The 22,750-nt window shown below is 39.1% G+C and overlaps 1 protein-coding gene across 1 annotated transcript; it reads left to right on the top strand.

The window, feature by feature from the left end:
• Window positions 1-41: 41 nt before the first annotated feature.
• On the top strand, window positions 42-21,396 carry Ywhab (tyrosine 3-monooxygenase/tryptophan 5-monooxygenase activation protein beta). Its single transcript, XM_046434006.2, has 6 exons — window positions 42-199; window positions 13,542-13,844; window positions 15,908-16,031; window positions 17,443-17,606; window positions 19,077-19,172; window positions 19,486-21,396. The coding sequence occupies exons 2-6, from the start codon at window positions 13,545-13,547 to the stop codon at window positions 19,540-19,542; spliced, it is 741 nt and encodes a 246-aa protein (XP_046289962.1). The 5' UTR covers window positions 42-199; window positions 13,542-13,544; the 3' UTR covers window positions 19,543-21,396.
• The last annotated feature ends 1,354 nt before the right edge of the window (window positions 21,397-22,750 follow it).

Below are 22,750 nucleotides of genomic sequence, written 5' to 3'. Positions count from 1 at the left end.
AGTGGTGGCCGGAGCGGAAGTGGAGCTGCCGCCACCGCCGCCGCCGATTCCGGAGCCGGGGTAGCTGCCGCCGTCGCCGCCGCAACTGCAGCCACTGCAGCCACCGCTGCCGCCGCCTCAGGAGTGGGCTTGGGAAGGAAGCGGTTGCCATTCTTAGAGCTTCGTCGGAAGCACTTTAGGCCCCTGCAGCGCTGCCACGGTGAGTGCAGCCGGGCCCCCCCCGGGGCCCCCAGGGGCCCAAGCTAGAAGCCCCTCTCGGGCTGCGCGACAGCCACCGCGGCCCCGCGGGGGACCTGCGCGGGTAGCGGCGGGCAGCCCCCTCGGCCCCGCGCGGCCGCTTGCGGCGCGGGCTCGGCCTTGCCGCGGCCCCTCCCTGTTTCCGGGGCCGGGCCCTCCGCCTCTGGGAGAAGCCCGGGCCTCCCTCGCCGCCCGCAGCCCTGCCCGGCGGGCGGGTGCGGCTCCGTACTGCGCTGAAAGGGACGGTCGGGCGTGGGCCCCGGAAACGCCCCCCTTGCACACCCTACCGAGCCCCCCTCTCTCCCTGGGATTCGGTGGGCGCGAACCGTCTCCTTCATCCCTGTCACGACTGCTCCGTGCATTCTGCTTCCAGAAATTGAAATCTCACCACGCGGGCGAGTTTCCGAGCCCCAGCACCCCTGCTGGACTCCCCCGGAGGAGTAAAGGGTTTAACCTTGGCCGACTGCAGGGGAAAACCCCCTCCCACTTTGCAGTAAAGCCGTTTCATCATCTTTCAATGGTTTGGGAGCTTGGTAGGACGGAGATTCCCTGGGAAAAGCAGGGTTGAGGTTTGAATCAAAAATGGATTCACTGGAACCGGGTACTGAGTCAGGCGGGATCCCCAGGAAGAAAAAAATACCACAGGCTGAGTAGTGGAATACCGCCCCATGTTATTTAGTGACATTTAATGCCAGAATCTTTTGTGTCCTTGCTCCAAATTCCCCCATCCATTTTTCTGTCTGAAATTTGCCTGATGGCCTCCCGGGTGGGGAATGGGTGGGCGTGATGTGGATTCTTTTTCATCAGATGAGTACATCTTTGTCTATTGCAAATGGAGAACTTGCATGTAATGGGGTTTCAAAGGTGGCAGCATTAGTAAGACAATTTGCCAACCTTTCTTTAAAAATGCATGTCTCTTGTCCTTACCTTCACTGCATTTCTCTTTGGTAAGGCTAGATAGCATCAGGCTCTGATTTTACTTGCCCTGTGTGGGAGATGGAATTTGGCAAGGTGATGTTATGAATATATAAAATCAGCCGGTCACAGGAGCCAAAACAGAAAGGTGAAGAAGCATTTACAAAAATATGAGAGTTGTCTGCACTTCTCATTGTCTCGGTTGTTCATATGAAACCACATACATATGCAGTTTATAGAACTGAACACATGGTTACTCAGCTTTTCGCATTTTCCTATTGAAAATTTATAAGTATTATTTGTTCTTGGTGGTGAATTTCTTCTTGACTGCCTCCAGTGCACCGAATTTCTTAGGGCTGTCTCAGTTGTCTGAACCTGTTTTTCTAGGATCCTTGTCCTTAGCTGCACACAGAATGGTGAGTGTGAAACCTGTCAATTTTGTTGGGTCTAAGTTAAAATCTTTTTTTTTTTTTAATGGAAAAAAAAAAAATAATAATATATATATATATATATATATATATATATATATATATATATATATTTAGTTGTAGATGGACACAATGTCTTTTTATATGGTGCTGAGGATCGAACCCAGGGCCTAACACATGCTAGGCAAGCCCTCTACCACTGAGCACAACCCCATCCCCTAATTTAAAATCTTAAGCATGGCTTTCTAAATGGTAGCAACTGCAGAATTATTTTCCTGGCCTCTGCCTTCAGTGAGATAAGAAACCATTCACCCATCTTACAGATGAAGACTTTACCAAAAATGAGGTGATTTGGCCTAAACCACATATCTATTTGCAAATTGAATATTCTCTTTTGTCAGTAGCAAATATTTATGGACCATCAGCCTCTGGAGTATGGCTCCTATGGCTTCTACCCTATAATCTTCTGAACATTTCCCATCATGCAGTGCTTGTGTTATGTTGAAGCCATTTTAGAATTGGAGCTCTATAGATCTGGGAGGCAGCCTCTGTAAACCAGGCTGAACAAATTCCCTTGATGCTAGTTCCCCAGGCAGAGTCTCTAAGAGATCTGGGCTGTGGCAAAAAGTGCATTTTCCCCACTTGACTGTTGATACAGAAACAGAAAGAGTGCTGAAGTTGAAGTTAAATAAATTTGATATAGTTCTTGCCTGCAGTATTTTCTAGCTGTGTAATCTTAAGCATGTTAATCATTCTGGTTTTTAGCTTTCCTAACTTTGGAGTTTTCATGAGGCCTTTTTACAAACTAAGTTGTTAAATATAAGCTCTTAATTTTGTTGTTTTTTAATCACAGAGTTCACTTTTCTTTTTTTCTCTAGTTACATTCTGTGAAGACCCAACCCTGCTTTTGTACATGTTGCTTTGAAAAAAATGATATATCATTATAGAACTTCTTTTACATGTACAAATCCAGCCTTTCTGAATCATTTTCTCATCTGTACAGTGCAAATGGTAATGCAGTCTTTGATACATTATGACATACTCAAAATAAGCACCTGGAATATAAATTTTTAAAAATATTAGGTTAAATTTGTTTATTCATTTTTTTTGCCATGTTGGCAGTTGAACACAGGGTCACACACAAGCTAACGGACAAGCAGTATCACTGAACTTCATCCCCAGCCCCTTTTAAATTGGTAACATAAAAACTCTACATATAAATGATGTTCTATGTGATATTTCAGTACATGTATGTATCCTATAATATTTAAATCAGATTAAACAAAGTTCTTCCAGGTTTTTGAGATATATAGTATATAATTGTTATCTATAGTCACCCACCCTACTGAACAGAACTTCTTACTCCTATCAAACTTGTAACTTAATACCCATTGATCAGGGCTGGGGATGTGGCTCAAGCGGTAGTGCGCTCGCCTGGCATGCGTGCAGCCCGGGTTCGATCCTCAGCACCACATACAAACAAAGATGTTGTGTCCGCTGATAACCAAAAAATAAATATTAAAATTCTCAAAAAAAAAATACCCATTGATCAACCTTTCTGTAGTATATATTTTTAATAGTTTTTGACCATATGCATGAACGTACACGTATTTAGTTATAGCATATGTGCTATATAACATAGAATCCACTTATTTGTAATGTTCACCAACTGATGAAGTAGCATTAGGTATAATTATAATAGCTAGCATTTGTAGCATAAACTGTGCATTAAGCACATATATATTAACTCAGTCTTTGTAACAGCCAATAAGAAGTAAGTACTGTTAGCCTCATTTTGTAGATGAGGAAACTGAGGCACAGAAGAGTAATTTTTCCTAAGGATACCAACACAAGGTAAGTACTGGAATTGGGAATCAAACCCAGGTGGTTTGGCTCTAGGGAATGATAGATTTCTACTTATGGAATAACGTCTATATTTTATGGTGAATACCATTTAGTCCTTCATTTTTCTTTACATATATCCTATTAAAGTAAATGTATTTAAACTGAAGCTATAGCTAATTTTAAAGACAGGTATACTGTGATTTATTGGGGGGTATACCTTTTCTGGCCTGTGGGAATGATACTTTTGGTGTGCATCAGGAAACAAACTTCTGCAAAATCCAGTTTTTCTGGTACTTGCTTCAGACCAGGGAGAAGGTTCATCAGCTACCTTTGTCGCACACAGTTCCAGGTTCTTTATCTAATAGAATTTGATCATGGTCATCGTTATATACTGTTCATCATACTACTTTTTTTTTTTTTTTTGGTTGATTTTTAGGTTTTCTATATATTGTCGGGGTAGAGTAAATGAGGGAAAGATCTACATAAGTAGAGAGAAAATTTTAAATTATTACATCTTGTTATGCTGCCTGCTCATGTGGTAACAAAGTACTTTTCCCGTAAATGAGGATACCTTAGAGAATGAACTAAAATTTCATTGTAGAGGGACTTTTAAGTTGCTTGGTTTCTACACTCCTCTAGGGAGAGATGACAGTTCACACATTAGGGGGCAGGAAATCACACTTATGTAATAGCAACTTTTAAGTTTTAGAAGCATTTTAATTGCTGCAAGAATATAGGATCCTCATAGTCTTCTGCACATCAGGATGGAGAAACTAACAGCTGGAGCTAGGTACTGAGGGGAGTTTTCTAAGGGGAATGCTTAAAAAGGATGAATAGAATACAGTGCTTTATTTCATGATATGTGTGCTCAAAGTGAATCATGATAATGCTTTCTCTACCAAAGATCTTCTAAAAGAGGCATGGTCACATGTTTCAAATACTTGTAATGAGATGAAAATGAATGATGGCTGTGCAGAGACAAGTTATTCCAGCAGTTCTTTATTTTGTGATATTTTTTTTCCTGTCCTAGTTGTTTATTTCATTGTTTTCTGTAGGCAACCCAAGAAGAGTTATTTCTGAATGGCCTTGACCAGGACAAACTTATTAAAGGGCAAAATAAATTAGATGTGAACCCTATCCATTATTATTTTTTGCCCTTCATTGAGAACTTCACCTTAAAGCTTGTTTGATGAGTTTTTAAAATATATACCAACTTTGCATGATTCTTCAAAAAACTGATGTCTGTTTTTTCCTGGGAATAATAATTGATCTTTAGAAGACATTGAGCAAAGAACATTAGTTTTAAAATTAATGTTGGTTTAGCTATAGCTGTGTGACTCTAAGTGAGTTACTCTTTATAAAAGGGAACAGTGTCACCTACTTCATAAGAATACTTAGGATTAAATGAGTTGCTATAAATCCCTAAGTGCTTTGTCCATTTGAACAGACCATAAACAATGGATATTTTTATTAAGCCCAATAGCTAACTGATTGGATTTCTGAATGGAAAAGATAGATGGTATTTCAAAGATTTGTTGAAACTCCATTTGAATCTATAAATATGGTGATAGGTACCGAAAAATATTAGTCAAAAGGCATATTGTTGTCTCCTGATTAGAGCTGACTCTTCAAACAGTAGTCTAAGATAGACTATATGTTCAGTGTATTTTATAGATTAGATGTCATCTACCTGCCCCTGTCCACATGGGCAATAATAACTTGTTCACTTCGTTACAAAAATGTGTCATTTGATTAAGTGATTTGCTGTTCAGTGTGGTAGGCATTGAGCTCTATGTTGAGTATCCAAATACAAGAGTCTGGATTCCTAGCTTAAGCTGATAATCCACTGTGGAGTCAACAAAGACATTTACAATAAATCAATGTGTACCCATTTTAGAAATAGGCGTAGGTTAATTAACATGTGTCTTTCTTTTTAAAAAAAAAAAATCTTCAAAGAAAGCAATTTAGAATTGAAAGAAATAAGATACATAGTAAATGCCCCTTCACTCATTGACCATTTATTTTTTAACCTTTGTGTAGGGTATACTTTGGCTGCCATTTATTTGGGTGCTTAAATTTAATCATGGCTAATTGGACATAATTAACAATGGTATTCAAAATTGATGTGAAAGAAGGAATTCTGAAATACAGGTACAGTTTCCTCTCACCATTCAGTGTTCACCAGACATAAAGTTAATGATTTTGTATTTCAGATAACATGTTTCTAACGAAGAACCTGCAAATGTTTGAATGAAATGAAATTTATTACAGGACTCTACTTTGTGTGTAGAAAGGCACACAGACATTTTTAGAGTAGGTGTTTTTCAGTGAGTAGTTTTCTTTGAGAGCCAGGAGTACTTGACTTTTTCTGGATAACACCCACTAGCCAGCTGGTCCTGCTGACTTTCTCAGTCCCTCCTGCTGGAGCTTGGCAGGTTTTCCCTTCAGCAGAGTGACTCCAGAGCTGTAACTTCTACTTCATGGTTCTGTGGTTGCTCTATCTGGAATGATACATCCAACTGCTGTTCAGAATTTGCAGTCAGTTCTTTACCCCACTGAGACTTTGAGCCTAGGTTTTCAAGATGCTCCTGTCTATTGCCATCTATGCTAGCTGGCGACCTAATGCTGGGTTCACAAAGTCTGACTATTCCAATAACTCAAGAAAATGACAAAGAAAGCACGCAACCACACAGAATTACCTTTTCAATATTCTGGAGACGACTCTGCAACCTTAAGGGTCCATGGAAAGAGAGAGAGCCGCTGGAATTTTTTATTCTTATATAGGGAACATACAAGGGGTGGTTCCATGGAACATTCTATCCCAAAAAGGGCAAAGGGGTAGGATTACAAAGGAACGGGAGTGTAGCTCAACCCCTGCAGGTGAGGCCTGCACCTGGAGCCACGCCTTGTTATCTGAGCTGGGGTAACGCCCAAGTTACTGCCACCTGGCAGTCATGCCAGACTGAAGGCAATAATTGGTCAGTGCCCTGGGGCATCAGGACCTAAAAGTGTCTGCATCCATGGCACCTGTCAGTTTCCTCTCTGGATTAATAATTGTTCTCATTCCTTTTTCCACTTTGGCCTTTGCTTTCTGTCATTTAGAAAAACATACTGTACTTTATGCATACATCTGTTTTCCTGTCACCACCTGGAGTTTCCTTTCTCTCTCTTAACCACAGCTCTTCATCCCATAAAAGGAATTTGGGACCTATATACTTTTGAAGTAAACCACTTTCCTCTAATTCTAGCAGGTAGCTTTTCTGAGGAGAAGCATTGTAACCCACAAAGGTATGACATTTTCTTATGTTCCAACTATTCAAGTTTATGTTCTGGAAGGGAAGGTCATACAGCTTTCATTTCTTTTGAACTACTCTCAGTGACTAATCCAGAGTTCTTGGAAATAATCTATTTTTTTTTTTCCTTTTGCAGTTCTTTCAACACACATTGATTATATGCACTACATTTTTGTGAAGTAGTTTATGACTAAGCTTTTATTTTGACTAGCACCAGATAGGCATTTTATGTGCATTATTTTATTTGGTAGCTGTTAATATCTACTTTTAACAGTGAGGAAACTGAGATGCAGAGACGTTATAATATGGAAATATGGGGGGGGGGTCGCTTAATTTCTCTATAGAAGCCCGGATTTGTTGTATGTAGGGCTTTCCTGAAACAGATTCCACCAGTATGTTTTATATAAAACTTGGGTAATTCCAGATATATAAGAGATGATCGAATCCTCATTTTAAATTTCTAACTCAATGTTATTTTAGAATTGAGTGCTTTGTTTTCCTCAAAAATAAAATATAGTTGAAAGTTAATGATGGCCACGGCCATCATTTTCAATCTGTTTTTTTGGGGTGGAGGATACTGGGGATAAACTCAAGCACTAACTCACATCCCCAGCCCATTTTTGTATTTTATTTAGAGACAGGGTCTCACTGAGTTGCCTGGGACCTTGCCAAGTTTTTGAGGCTGGCTTTGAATTTGCAAACCTCCTGCCTTAGCCTCCCAAGCCGCTGGGATTGTAGGCTTGCGCCATTGAGTCCGGCTCATTTTCAAATTCTTTCTTCCTTTGCAGTGCCCTTTAAAATATATGTATACACACATAGCACGCACAAGCATATATATAGTGAGAAAGATTGATTATAGTCATTTTTTTTGTCCTTATCCTTGGGTATCGCCTTTGGACACTGGGAAATAACTTCTCAGAATTTTGACCCTGATTAGAAAAACTTAGGCAAAGAATTGAGATGGTGGGGCTATGTTGGTTATTAGATACTCTTGTTCCAGCATTTGTTATCTGGGCTAGGGTTTCGTTTCTTTGAAGGAAATAGTTATTTTGTTGACACCTTTAGAATTATTTTTCATAGCTTTCTGTTTCTCTAAACCTCTAACTTCTGTTTTTTAAAAAGTTTTTCTTATAAAACAAATTATTTTGTACTCCTGGTGCTTATCACAGGCTGTGTTCTTTTATGACTCATAGATGGTCATGTAGTCTTGTGCCATCTTACTTTCTCTTTTTTAAAATCATTTCCCTATTGTTGTATATTTAAATGTTTTTCACTATGCAATTGCTATATTTATTAGCAAATGCTTCCTAGTCCTCTGACTTGCTGCATCAGGTTACTTCGGACAGATTGACACCTGTCACTACCATATGAGAGTGCTTGGTAACTTTATTCTCAAGCATGTCGTTATCTTCTTGAAATATGCCAGGCACAGGAAAACTCTCTTAGCTCACTGCAGAGCTAGGACACTCTCCCTGCAACCCCCCACCCCACCCCCAACTTTGTCCTGCAATGAGTTTGTCTACTGTGGTATCTTTGACTCTCTGAGAGTGGTACTGGGCTTGATGACCAGTCTATAGTCCTTTATAAAGCTCAGAAGAAAAATTATATCCTGATGATAAACCATCACTAGTTGTCATCTCTAGAAAATTTGATTAGGAACTTATAAATATAAGGGTCAGTTAACATGTATTCCCATTTTTATTTCATTGAGGGGTTGTTTCCTGTGCAAGAATAATTTAGACTTGCTTTTTCTACTCATGGGCTTGTATATTTAAAAACAAATCCAGCTGGGCATGGTGGTGCACACCAGTAATCTCAGCTACTCCAGAGGTTGAGACAGGAGGATTGCAAGTTCAAGGCCAGCTTTGGTAATGTAGTGAGACCCTGTCTCAAAATAAAAAATAAAATGGGTTGAGGATGTAGCTCTGTGATAGAATGTCCCTGGGTTTGATTCGCAGTACTGATTGATAGTTCACCCACTTGCTTGCTCAGTGGTAGAGTGATCCTGGGTTCAGTCTCCAGAATGGATGGATGGATAGATGGATAAACAGATTTAAAAAAAAAATCCAACCTCACAGCATTTTGTGGGTTTAAGCAGTGATGTTACCATAATAATAATACCTCAAAACATTTGTACACTATGCTTTTCATTCATATATATATATATATATATATATTTTTATTTTTTTTTTTTTTTTTTTTTTTTTTTGAGTTGTGGATGAACCTTTATTTGTTTATTTTTATGTGGTGGTACTGAAGATTGAACCCAGTGCCTCACACTTGCTAGACAAAGCACTCTACCACTGAGCCACAACCCCATTCCCATGCACTGTGTATTACTTAAGAAGAGTTTGCACATCTAATGTTCTTTAATTCCCTATCTGTCATATTCACAGCAACTCTCTTAAGGGAGATGCTCTTGTCTTTGTTTTTTAGACTGGAAGACTAGGATGTAACAAGGTCTTAAGGCTGTGTAGTGGCAGATTGTGCTGTGATACAGCCCTGTTGCCTTTCTGCTGTACCAGCATTCATAGGCAGGCTGTGTTCTTTGCTATCCCAGTAATGAGTGTTGAAAAATTTACCGGATACATATTTGAGTATGAGTCTTGTACTGAGCACAGTTTTTGACACTAAGTGTGAAATAAATATGCAGTTTTCCTTGGAGGAAACATGTGAAACTGTAAATGGTTTGGTTTTCATCATCTGTACCATAGACTATCATAAAGAAACTCTCCATATGTATTTGAGGTATAGGCATGGTAGACCAATGTGTGCTTTCTGGCCCTGGATGGTTGGCCAGGGTTTGCATAGGCAGGAATTAAAGAGTATAGAAGAGCATTCTACATGAAGAGAACAACAAAAGCAGTTTTTTAGTATGTTTGAGCATGGCATTTTATAGGTCATGTGGTGATGTCCAGCCTGAGAGAAGGGTACATGGAGAACAGTGGGTGAGAAAGCCTGGTTGACCAGGAAGAGCCAAGTTATGAGGACCCTGAAAGCCAGGTGGAATGTGGACTTGGTGGAGTGACCAAAAGTGCTGAAAGTTATTGAGTGAAAGTACAGGCAGAGCTAAAGAAGTAGTTTAGGAAGAGTGATTTTGAAGTAGGGCCGGAAACACAAAGTGAGGTGCAAATACGAGTTTTCAATATGCTTGAGGAATAGAAGCTTTGAATTTCTTTAGAAAAGAGAAGGCTACCAAATTTGTAGTTTTATTCTTTTTAGGGTTTATCCATTCATTGGATAGCTATTTGTTCTTACTGATTATGTGCAGGATGTTGTGGGAGATATTCCCAAAAGGAGCTTGTATAGGAAGGGACTTGAGGTATATACAAATAATTTTAATACTGAAGAAATGTGATAAGACATGACAGGTATAGATCAAGTGGTTTGTGAGAGTCATTTTATCTTAGAGCAGTATCATTCAGTAGAAACAGAATGTGAACTATATGTAATCTGAATTTTTCTTTAAAGAGGACTGAGGGTATAGCTCAGTAGTAGAGCCCTTGCCTAACCTGTGCAAGGCTCTGGGTTTAGTACCTAGTATTACAAAAACAAAAACCCAAGTGAAATTAAAAATTTTATTAATTTCTGTACAATAACCAAAATATTATGATTTCAGTGGGTGACACTAGTCACATTTCAAGTGAATAGCCACATGTGGTTCTGGTATTACACAGCTTGGGCTTAAGAAAGGTTTCTTGGAGGAGGTGGCCTTTGAGCCATGCTCTGAAGAACTTTATATTCCAAGTGAGTGGGGAAGGCCATTCCAGATAGAGGGATTGACTTTAGTGAGTCAAGATAGAAAATCACACTTTGTATGTAAGTGTGAAACACATATTGTGTGGCAGGCATTTTATGGGAAAAATCTGAGAAGATAGGTTGGCAAGCATTCACTGATAGGGTGGGCATTGAGATCTGATTCTGTTCTCCAGCAGAAAATAATAATTTTGAGCAGAAAGTGACTTGATCTGGGCTTTTAAGAAGATGGGGCTGGTAGGGAAGTTACTCAGTGGTAGAACATTTGTGTAGCATGTGAGGCCCTGGGTTCAATCCCTAGTACCACAAAAAAGATGGTCTCGTAGCGAAGATGTGAAGGGGGCTGGAGATAGAGACTGAAACCAGTGGGTATAGGGAAAGATGATGGATGGGAGATTTATTGGAGATGTAGAAAGAGGAATGGTTTCATTTCTCCCTTGTCTACTGCCTTGCTCCAAACTGCTGGGTGTTGTGTAACCCATTTCCTGTTGAAATTGGTCTAGCTGCTTCAAAAATCCATGTTATATAAGTCAAAAGTTATGTAAGCAGTAGACATCAGGACATTTGGCTATGGATTTTGTTTGTTTTAAATTGTTTCTGTGTATATGTAGAATTAAAATTTTTTGAAATGGGTAGATACATGAATAGTTTTTTTTTTGTTGTTTTTTGTTTTTTAATATGCATTTAGTCGCACGGTAACATGATGATTTTCAATCTCTAGGAACTCTTATGATGATCCCAGAGAAGCTTGAAATAGTTGGCCTCAAATCAGAAAGGCCATGTTTTATTTTAGGAAATAGGGTGAGGACATTTGGGAGGTCTCAAAGAGTACTCAAAATTCTTCAAAGTGTGAGTTAAATTTTAAATGCTTGAAGAAGGAGAGAAAAGGGGGTTGAAGGGGGTACTTAATTTGGGCTTAGTTAGGTCAAAGAGCTTTGTGGCATCCTTCAGCAAGGTCCGTCCCTCATATTTCTATTATTATACGGTATGGGATAGCTTAGCTTTGAGTTGGCTTTTGCCCAGAAATTTATTATTTGGAATCTTTCATCGGTCGAATTGCATCAGTACTGTTGTATGAACTTTGAGATGGACCTCTAGTGACTTATAACTGCAGACTGTAAATTGAGTCATTGAAAGTTGGTTTCCTCCTGCTGTGCTTGGTACTTTCAGGAATAACAATTGTACGATTATTTAATAATATATAGGAATTATCCTGATCCCAAAAACTTTATGGTCAAGAAAATTAGGTATACTGAAAACATGTAATTTTGGGATGATAGGATATTTCTTTCTTGTATTAAAGTAGACTAGGTTATCTCTTAGTAACACTCTATACTGGATAGTTACCCAGGGACTTGGGCTGACAGTCCGTGCTTTTATGAGTGCATCATCTAGAACACATTTTAGGTGGATGCTGTAAGAGAAGAAAGCTTGGGGAACTACATGCAGGATTTTCACAGTTTGAGCCTGGAAGCAGCATCATTTCTGCCTGTGTTGATTGGACAGAGCTGCTGACTCCTAACTGCTGGGGATGTGCTGGGATGTGTAGGGAAGCAGCAAATGGAGTCTTTCCTGAGGATTACTATCTGCTGTAGTTACATTCTAGTGTTGTGAGTGAAGATGTCATAGATCTAGGCAAGACTTACTTCACTAAATGTAACCTTACAATTAGCAAGTTGTATATAGGAGGTAACTCTGAATATGATTTAGATAATAAGCAGTAGGAAGAAAATTCATAGTTCTGAACTAGAGAATCAACTCTTTCTAAATTGCCTGGATATCTTTGTGCTTCATTTGATAATGCATTTTTGTGTGCTTGGGCCTCATGTTTAGAATTTCTCTCTTTAAAATTAAAAAATGAGCTGGAGCCAGGCATGGTGGTATGTGCCTGTATTCTCAAAAGCTCAGGAGGCTGAGACAAGAGAATCACAAGTTCAAAGCCAGCCTCAGAAACTTAGTGAGGCCCCAAGCAACTTAGTGAGACCCTTCTCTAAATAAAATATAAAAAGGGCAGGGGATGTGGCCCAGTGGTTAAGCGTCCCTAGGTTCAGTCCCTGGTGCCTGAAAGAGGATGGGTATGCTGGGTGAGGTGGTGAACATTTCTGATTCCAGAGATTCAAGGTTGAGGCAGGAGGACCACAGGTTTGAGGTCAGCCTGAGCAGTTTAATAACCTGTCCCAAAATAAAAAGTAAGAGGGGCTGAAGATGTAGTTCAGTGGTAAAGCACCCCTGGATTCAGTCCTTAATACCACAAAAATCAATAAATGGATAAGCATATTTTTACTCTATGGCATAGAGGGATATATGTAAATTTAAGCTAACAGTATGTAAACTAACTTTTAATAGTAAATCATTTTTAATTGCTTTTTTCAAAAAAAATCATTGCACTTTCTAAGATTATTGTAGTGGAGAACTAACTTAAGGTGAGGTGATTAAGAGGCGTTCACTGATTGGTCTGTATAAAGGGTTCGATAAAATAATAAACTGAAAACACTGAGATTTTTGTTTTGAGAAAATCTAAATGAACTTCTGTGGTTCAAATAAATTTATTTAACTTCTGTTTCTATACATCCTGTATACTTTTTATTTTTTGCAACCTATACCTAAACAAAATTAGTACCTGGTATTTGTATATAATGCTTTAAACTTTTCATAGTACTTCATGTATATTAGGTCACTTGTCCTTGTAAGAGCCTCTTTGAGAGAGTTGGTAGTGTTCTTGCTTTCCAATAAGGAAACTAGAGCTCTCAGGTTAAGTGATCTAACCAAGATCATTGCCCTCTGAGTAGGAGAGCTAGTGATCAGTAGAGCCCAAGTCCATCCACCTTGATTCATGATTCTTCTCTTTGGTGTGTGTTGGAAAATTAATTGACCCAAATAAAGGCCTTAGCAAAGTACCTGACAGTATAGATGCTTAGTGCGTGATCTGTAATGTCGATGGCATTTGGAGCTAGATGTTTCACTTTTGGGTAGGCTTTCCAGAGGGGTTGTAAGAAGATTCACACATGTATTTCCTGGGCCCTGAAGCCTGACATCTGCTTTTCTTTTTCTCTTGCTCTTGTTCTAGGGAATGACCATGGACAAAAGTGAGCTGGTACAGAAAGCCAAACTCGCTGAGCAGGCCGAGCGCTATGATGACATGGCTGCAGCCATGAAGGCAGTCACTGAACAGGGGCACGAACTCTCCAATGAAGAGAGAAATCTGCTCTCTGTCGCCTACAAGAATGTGGTAGGTGCTCGCCGTTCTTCCTGGCGCGTCATCTCCAGCATTGAACAGAAAACAGAGAGGAATGAGAAGAAGCAGCAGATGGGCAAAGAGTACCGTGAGAAGATAGAGGCGGAGCTGCAGGATATCTGCAATGATGTTCTGGTAAGGGGCCAGTGCTTCTCTTTAAAGAGTGACTTCTAAATAGTATTAACACTGTCCAAATGCAAACTCTCAAACAGCTTATGAGAAAGAGTGTCTGAGTATACTGGAAAGCTGAAAAACCATTTACAACCCACTTTTATGCACATGATATGATTCCCCTCCCTCCCCCCTTTTTTGCTTGATCAGAGGTTGTTCATCACTTCTGGGCTATTTTCCTCCCTTATCAGAAAAGCTTGTGAAAAACAGGAGGATTTAGTCAACATCTTTTCTTTAGAAATTGAGGCCAGATAGACAGGATTTTAGATGCAGCCACAGATAGGCTATTCTCTATAGTCATCTGAGTAGTGATGTCATCTCCTGTAGGGGAGGCAGGATTAAAAAGCTGAGCTGCCTTTCATCCTCTCCCCAGCCTTGCCTTCACAGTGGAGAGTCCTGATTTTGTCTGAAAATTAGGCACATATTCCTCAAGTTCAGTATGCGTTCCAAAGCCAAATCGAAGGTGGTTTGGGGATTCTCCTCTCCGGTGTTTTATATAAGCTAGAGGGAGATTGTTGACTCTCTGTGACCACAGTTTGGGGTTGGATGGGAGGGGTGCATATCCTAGAGCAAATCATGATCATATTGTCTTTCCCTCACATCCTGAGCCCACTGGGAACTTTTTTTTTCTTCCAGGTGAAATCAGGTAAAAATGAACGGTGAGGGATGCTTTGAAGGGAAAAGGAATTCACACTTGTTGACCTACCTCCTCCCCTGCTGGCTGCCTCTCCGAATTACTGCCCATGACACCTTTCTTTTGAAAAACCAGTACAAAGCTTGTCAGTCATCAGGCAGTACTTCTCATCCCTAACCCATAAGGAGTTACACTCTGTCTGCAAAGAATATTAAAATGACTACTGCCCCTGCGTCTTCTTAAATCCCCTTATAATTAAGCTTTGCATTGAGCTTCTCTTTTTATTAGATTCATGGTGTAAGATAAACAGTATCATGGCTAAACTTGTTGCCTGTTGGTCATTTGGGGGTTTGTTAATGGTGCACTAATTCCTGAATGTTAGGTACATCTGGTATTCAGATGAAGTATGGCATGCATTCCAAGGGCAAGAAAGTTCCATAATTCCTGAAATGTAGACCAGCTTTTAAGAGCATCTGAAAGAATGTGAAGAAGAGCATGGTACTTACTGCCTCTTAACCAGTTTTTCAGGATGCCACATTCTAAAACAACTCTTCGAAAATATTGCTCTGTATACGAAGCTTGGACTCCTTCAGAACTACTTTTGTTGTAAGCATAAATGTTTAAAGGAATTTATTATTAATAATAGTATTAGACTCTTTTGAGTGCTTACTGCGTGCCAGCCATCGTGTTAAGCACTTTATGTACATTAGCTCACTTGTCCTCAAGTTTACCCTAGAAGGTGGCCATTGTGATCCCCCATTGTACAGCCAAGCAAACTGAGGCTTGGGTGAGAAGGCAGTCGGTCCAGGGTGATAGAGACAGCAGGCAGAAAAGGGGTTTCTTCCCAGGTCAGATTGATTCTGAACTTAGTTCTTGGCAGTTTTGTTCTATTATCACTTTTTTTCTCCCAGAATGGAAAAATATTTTTCCCCTAAGTTAGGGCAAAGTAAAATCACTCTGATCTTATCACCTAGAGGACCATTGTGAACATAATCCTTCCAGGTTTTTCCCCTATGTATTTGTGTGCCTGTACACATAGATATTTTAATATCAAATATGGCTTTTGTGTTTTTATTCTGCTTTTTCACTCAGATTTCTTTTGAGAGCATTTCCATGTTATCAGTGTAGTTCTACATCATTTTTGCATAGCATTGCATTGTAATAGCTGTGTTTTAATGAACCCCTTATGGATGGTCAAAGTGACTTTTAACTGAAGAATATGGGCATCTGCTGTTATGACCTAAACAACATTTAGTCTTGGATTTTTTTAAAAAAAAAGTTATTTTTAATTTTCAAAAAAATTGGTAGTGGTAGTTTGTATCTTGAATCTCAAATATAATTTTAGAATCATGTAAATAATTCAAAGTTCTTAATAATGTGAATCATTTTTTAGGAGCTGTTGGACAAATATCTAATTCCCAATGCTACCCAACCAGAAAGTAAGGTGTTCTACTTGAAAATGAAAGGAGATTATTTTAGGTATCTTTCTGAGGTGGCATCTGGAGATAATAAACAAAGTAAGTAACATTTAAACAAATTTGACCAATAGTGGAGCTAGTCTCCTTTTGTAAGGACTTCAACAATTTTTGCTTTTGTCTGTGCATCATAGACATTAGATGATGTCACAGTAATCAAAATGTAAAAGACCATTGTGCTGTGAGGAATGAGGTTGTGGGGGTTGACAAATCAGAATGTGTCTAAAGAGTAAATGTGGAGGGCGTTAAAAAGTCTGATGTGTAGTGAGTGCATTTGAAGAGCTCTTTTTCTTGGAAATTATTTGATAGCTGTCTTTTTAGAAACAGAACTTTAAAGTATAGTAGTCTACTTTTATGTACAGTTTTGTTTTCTCCAGTTTCAGTTTCTTAAGGCCAACTAAGGCCTGAAAACATTAAATGGAAAATTCCAGAAATAAACAGTTCATAAGTTTTAGATTTCACCCTGTTCTGAGTAATGGGATGAAGTGTTATATCATCCTCCTCGGGATGTGAATCATCCCTTTGGCATATGCACCTTGTATATATGTTCCCTGCCTATTGGTCTTTTAATTGTCATCTTACTTATCAGATTGACTGTCATAGTATGGCCATGTTTGTGTTAAGATAACCCTTATTGTACTTAATGACAAAGCACAAACTCCTATTACAGTATATTATAATTGTTCTATTTTATGATTGTTGTTAATCTCCTACTGTGCCTAATTTATAAATTAAACTATAGATGTACATACAAGGAAAACAGTTAAATTAGGTTCAATACTATACATTCACTGGGGATCTTGGAACATACACTCTGCAGATAAGGGAGACATATAGTGACGCATTTCTTTTGTCACAAGGATATTGTGATAGTGGTGCTGTGATAGTGTTAACAGCTGTGTGTCCCTGCTGTGTGCCAAGTACTTTAAAGTCTTGTTTATTCTCTCACAACTTTGAGTTTAGATGGGAGTCTATTCGTTTTTTGTTTTTGTTTTTATTGTGCTGGAGATTGAACCCAGACCTTGTGCATGTGAGGCATGCACTCTACCCACTGAGTTATATCCCCAGCCCCATTTTTCTAATAAAGGAAACCAGGGATAGAGAGTTATTCTCAGCTGTGTACTTAGTGAATTAAAAGTTGGGAATTCAGTTTGGGTCTATCAACTCCGAAACCCCTTATTTTTCTATGTTCCATCTTGTTAAAGATTATGTTTCTTGATTGGTTTAATAGACTTTGTTATATTCGTCATTGTTTCCCCTGGAGCACTTAATATAGTACTTGACTTAGAATAAACATTTAGCAAATGTTTGATTGAATGGTAGAGACACTGACATCTCATTTTGATGGATCATTTACATCAGCCCACTTTGTCAAAATACTGTGATTGTGAATCCAGTTTATGATGCACCATGTGGGAGAAGCAGCCTTTAATACTTTTCCTCTTTCTTACAGCCACCGTGTCGAACTCCCAGCAGGCTTACCAGGAAGCATTTGAAATTAGTAAGAAAGAAATGCAGCCTACACACCCAATTCGACTTGGCCTGGCTCTAAATTTCTCAGTCTTTTACTATGAGATTCTAAACTCTCCTGAAAAGGCCTGCAGCCTGGCAAAAACGGTGAGAAGGATCCTCCGGTTTCTAATCCTAATAGACTTTTGAGCTTCCTAGTAACTTTTATTGTGGGACATCCTCATGGTCTTGGACTTTTTAGAAGATTTTTTTTTTTTTTAAGGGTAGGATTATGTCTTTTATGAAAGAAATACAGGCCTATTATTTTGTGATTCCTTCTCAACACTCCTGCTGATTTATTATTATTATTATTACTACTACTACTACTACTACTATTTTTGAGGGGTGGTTGCAGAACATTCCAGGTAAAGGTGGTTTATTGTTTTTCATCAAGCTTTGGGCCTTGGTTTTACATCATCATCCTCCTTCCAATATAGTAGGTTATGGCTGTGTAAATGAAAGAAATCAGACCACATTCCCTCTCTTCTTCCCTTCCTTTCTGTACTGGGAATGGAACCTTCAGTCCTTGTGCATATTAGGCAAGTGCTCTACCACTGAGCTACATCCCCAATACCTACCCTCTTTTAATTTTATTTTTGAGACACAATCTCACTAAGTTGCCCAGGTTGTCCTCAAACTTGTGATCCTCTGCTTCAGCCTTCTGAGTAGCTGGGATTACAGGTGTGCACCCCCACTCCCAGCTGGACCACATTTTCTTTGTGTGCTATATTTCCTCCTGTCTTTTTTTGGCCTTTTCTTTATATGTATTTGTAAACATGCGCACAGTTTTTTTTTTGTTGTTGTTGTTTGTTTCTTTTCTTTCTTTCTTTTTTTTTTTTTTAAAGTTTGGAAAAGGTCCTGAAATGAACCCCTTAAATTGCTGCTCTTAACCTATTGAGTCTCATTGTCCCAGATGTGGGACATCTGTAAAGACTTAAATGGAGAAACAGTTATGACGCTTATGATAACTGGAAATAAATATTGTGTTTTTAAAGTTCTGTTCTTTGAGAAAATAACTGAATGATTACAACATTTAGCAAATGTTTTATTGAATGGTAGACACTGATATATGTATTTTCATAAAGATATATAAGTGCTAGGTTATCATTTCCAGCCTATTTTAATATACCTGTGTCAGTTTTGTTGAACTATTTGCAGAATTGAAAATTTGGGACTTAGCAGGTTAATTAAATCAGGTTTAGTGAAGTGAGTTTCACTCTTGTACATTTTTTTGTATCTAAGTTTAAAAAAAATTTAAGAGATTTTCTAGAAGAGTTTTTGGTAAATAAAAATTTGTGTGAATTTACCTAGAACAGATGTGCTAGGCTTAACAATAATACTAGTTACTTATTAGATAAAGCCAAGTTTATTAGAAAATCATAATTTATATTGTCTAGGAAATTTTATCATTGCTGATTGGTGCTTTATAATCACATTATGAAGTTTTATAAACACAAGGCTCCCCCAAAGTACTGTAGAAGAAGAAAAATTATAGTCACTTATTAGAAGGAAAAAAAAAAAACTCAACTAACAATTCTAAGAACATGTAGATTCTTTGCTGAAGGCTCTGTGTTTTAGGCATTTGATGAAGCGATTGCTGAATTGGATACACTGAATGAAGAGTCTTACAAAGACAGCACTCTGATCATGCAGTTACTTAGGGACAATCTCACTGTAAGTACTACTTTTGGATGGTTTATGGCCTTTCCTATTCACCTGCTAAATAATTCACTGTTATCCAAGATTCAAGAGAGGATTTATACTCCATTAAACATAATTCAGTTAGTTATAGATGACTGCTAAAATTGTGATGTGTATAGTCATCAGTGTCTGTGCTAAAATTGTGATGTGTATAGTCATCAGTGTATGCAATAATACAGAAGGAATTTTAAACAGTTGATTGAAATAAGATATAGATTGAACCACTCCCACATAAATTTGAGTAGCCCTACTTTGATAATACCTTTTTTTTTTTTTTCTCTTGCAGCTGTGGACATCCGAAAACCAGGGAGATGAAGGAGATGCTGGGGAGGGAGAGAACTAATGTCTATCATGCTTTGTGATCTGTTCAGTGTCACTCTGTACCCTCCACATTTATCCCTTTGTGCGATAAAACAAACAAACAAACAAAAATTTGTACGTTGACTTCGATTTTTCACAGCCTCAGCCTAGCAAAAATGGTCCATGGTATAAACAGCTGGTATTTGTATCTAAACTCGGATTGGTCACATAAATGCCACGGCATTCTGAAGTTTTGATTTCATTAATATTGACAGAATTACTGTGTGCTTAATTTTTTTAAACTGAACACTGTGATTATGGGGTTTTGTAACTTAGCAGAACTCTTACTGGTAGAAAAAATAGACCTGAATTATGTGTAACTTTTTGGAAAGTTTAATCTGATATCAAAATAGTCACTGAAATACAATTCTGTTGTAAAGTTGTACAGAAAGTTATAGAGACTATATTGTGGTGCTGGGACTGGAGTGAGACACATCATTTGGCATCCAAGTTTAATGGTAATTCACAGTAATTCTGCCTGTGGTTCAGGGCTTGTAGACATTTGACCAGTTTGGGCTGTTGCCACTCAAAAGTTCATGACCACAAAAGTCTACAGTGTCTTCCTCTGAGGAAACTCGGATCCTGAAATTGAGATTCTTTGTGGCAGATAGCTGGGTTATGACACTGCAAAAAGGTTCAGTGCTCATTATAACAAGAGTGACTAAGCCCCCTTTCCTACAGCAATATGTTACTGATTTGCAACTTTTCAAAACAATCGGATCTGTTTTCCTTGTTACTACTTAGCTAAAGAAAAACAAGCTATATATCTTATGAACCACCTTATCTGTTTCCTGGGTAAGTCATTTAAGAACAATGTTCTGTACAAATTGCCTCTCACTGGAGGAGTACTCAAGATATTCCTAACTTGGGGCATTAAATTTTAAAATCCAAACATTCCTTCCCCCATGTTCTTTTGAACTATTGACTTTGTTTTTCTCTTCCCTCTTAAAAATGTATGTCCTTCTGCTTCCTTACATTTTCTTCCTTTGGAAATCTGTATCTTTTGTTTACTTTTTATGCCGTGTGGGCAGAGGGTGCAAGACAGTGGTGAGCATTTTGGTGAGTAAGGCTTGCTTCAGAGTTGAGAAGAGCTTCTCACACCACATCCCAGTCTTCCTCCAGTTCTCAGCACAATTGTTGCTCTTCAGTCATACCACAGTCTGAATCAAAAAGTATTTTTAAATCTCTATGAGTTCTCCCTTTATTGCAACCAACCCTGATAATGCTTGTTAGTGCCTATCACCAGATCTCCAAAGTGTACTCATCCAGCTCAGTTCTCAGACATGTCTACACAAGACCCTATAATGCAGGGAAGTTGCATGGGCACTGCAAAGGAGAGAATCAAGAATAGCCAGGCCTGTCAGTCTCACAGTATCACCCCTTACCCTTAACATTCCATAAAGCTATAGAGTTCATTTGTTTGTCCATCTGCTGAAATGAGAAAAGAAAAATTCATGCACTGATTTAAAACAAACAAACAAAAAAAAAAACTAAAAAAAAAAAAATCCTTTTCTTTCTAGCTGAACAAAAATGTGCAGTTAATACTTGGCGCTTGAAAATGCAGTAGTGAATGTGGAACCAAGCTGTCTGTATATCTGGTAGCTCTCTGCTTAGTTTTCCTTACCAGTATTCTGCCTAATGTTTGCTTCTGTGATGGTTATATTGCCTAGCAAGCACACCTGTGGTTGTGAAAATAGTATAGCAAAAAAGAAAAATTCCCGGTTATTGATGTACTAGATTTGTGTATGTCTTTTAAACAGTTCTAGTTTCACCTTACACGGAATAATCAGGAAAAAGTGTAAAAACTCAAAAGTGAAATAAAAAATTTTATCAGTTAGTTGCTTGTGAATTGATGTGCCACCACTATCTCTATTGATGCAGAACTAGCTAGGTACTCTGATCACCTATTTTTACTTCTGTTTTCTTGAAAAATGGATAAAACAGGTGGGAGATGGGTACACTCCTGTAATCCCAGCTACTTGGGAGGCTGTTGCAGGAGGATCACAAGTTCAAGGCCAAATGGGCAACCTAGCCCTACCTGTTTCAAAAAAAACTTTGTTGCTCAGTGGTACAGCACTTGCCTAGTATGTGCAAGGCTCGGGTTTAATCCCCAGTACCATAACAAAAGAAAAATAGGAAAATAGCTTTATTTCATCCTTCAGAACCGAAATCAAAGGTGTGATAAAGAAATTACCATTAATTAAACACTCTCTACTTGAGACCTCTCCAACATCTACAGTAAACCAGATGTTAAGGTCCTTTTTGTGGCTTGTAAGATTTGGTATGCACAGTTATTTTGCAGCACTTCCCAAACCCTGACTTTTTTTTAAATCCTAACATACAACCTAGTCAATGAGATGAAACCAACTTTAGGGTTGCTTGAGTCTTGGTACTGCTGTTCATGATAACTGGCAGCACTTTCTTCATAGGGTTTACACCCCTTCTAAAACCATCCACACTCCTGTAGGAGAGAAGTCTCCACAGAGGGGTATTTTTTAAGATGAGAACTGGTACCTGTAGTGTGAGGCTAGACAGGCAGACCAGCTGCGGCCCCCGTTCAGGAACTGTCACACCTGTGGAAGCCATGCCCAATCCAAGGTCAGGGGAAGCTGAGGCCCTGGAAGAACCACTATAAAGCATCTGTCTACAATGGACAGGAATTTAAACAAAATGGCCCTACATTGGGGCTGCAAACAGCCTCATTGCTTATTGTAGGGCCACTTCCTTGGCCCTTTTCTGCTCTTGGGTCCCTATTGTTCCCATGCAAGTAAACCCCTGATGGGATGGATGCAGGTGGAAGACCTCCTCCACAGGTGGCAGGTGATGTCTCACCAAGAGGTCTTGGCGGTGGGACAGCCAGTTGCAAGGGAGGCCTGAAGGACAGGGATCCCCAGTTCTGAAGCAGCCTTTAGCCCCCAGTCACTGAGGTTTACCATTCCGGCACATTAGGGTGGGACTGGGTCGAGCTGCTTCAGAAAAACATTTCCGTAGGCAGGATAACAATCTGTACCCAAGTTGAAACAGCGTGTCTGGCTCAGAATTTTCCCCTCTGCAAGTGCAAAGCGCAAAAAGCAGTTTCTAATCCTTGACAAGAGGGAGACCCCGTTCATTTTACAGAGAAGGAAAATGGGTCCAGAAAGGCGCAGCGTGACTGGATTAGAACTCCGTCCGTAGCCCGCCCTTCCTGAGCT

Source organism: Marmota monax, unplaced genomic scaffold (assembly GCF_021218885.2).
Source record: "Marmota monax isolate L192 unplaced genomic scaffold, Marmota_monax_Labrador192_F-V1.1 WCK01_AAM20220418_F8-fsc00014, whole genome shotgun sequence".
Classification (NCBI taxonomy): Eukaryota; Metazoa; Chordata; class Mammalia; order Rodentia; family Sciuridae; genus Marmota; species Marmota monax.
This window is presented reverse-complemented; position numbering and strand designations above follow the sequence as displayed.

Bases quoted from the DNA above. Each gene is read 5' to 3' on its own strand.
- Ywhab (XM_046434006.2), top strand. From the start codon at position 13,545: ATGACCATGGACAAAAGTGAGCTGGTACAGAAAGCCAAACTCGCTGAG. The intron at 16,032-17,442 runs GTAAGTAACATT...TCTTTCTTACAG, and splicing joins ATCTGGAGATAATAAACAAA to CCACCGTGTCGAACTCCCAG. The intron at 17,607-19,076 runs GTGAGAAGGATC...TCTGTGTTTTAG, and splicing joins CCTGCAGCCTGGCAAAAACG to GCATTTGATGAAGCGATTGC.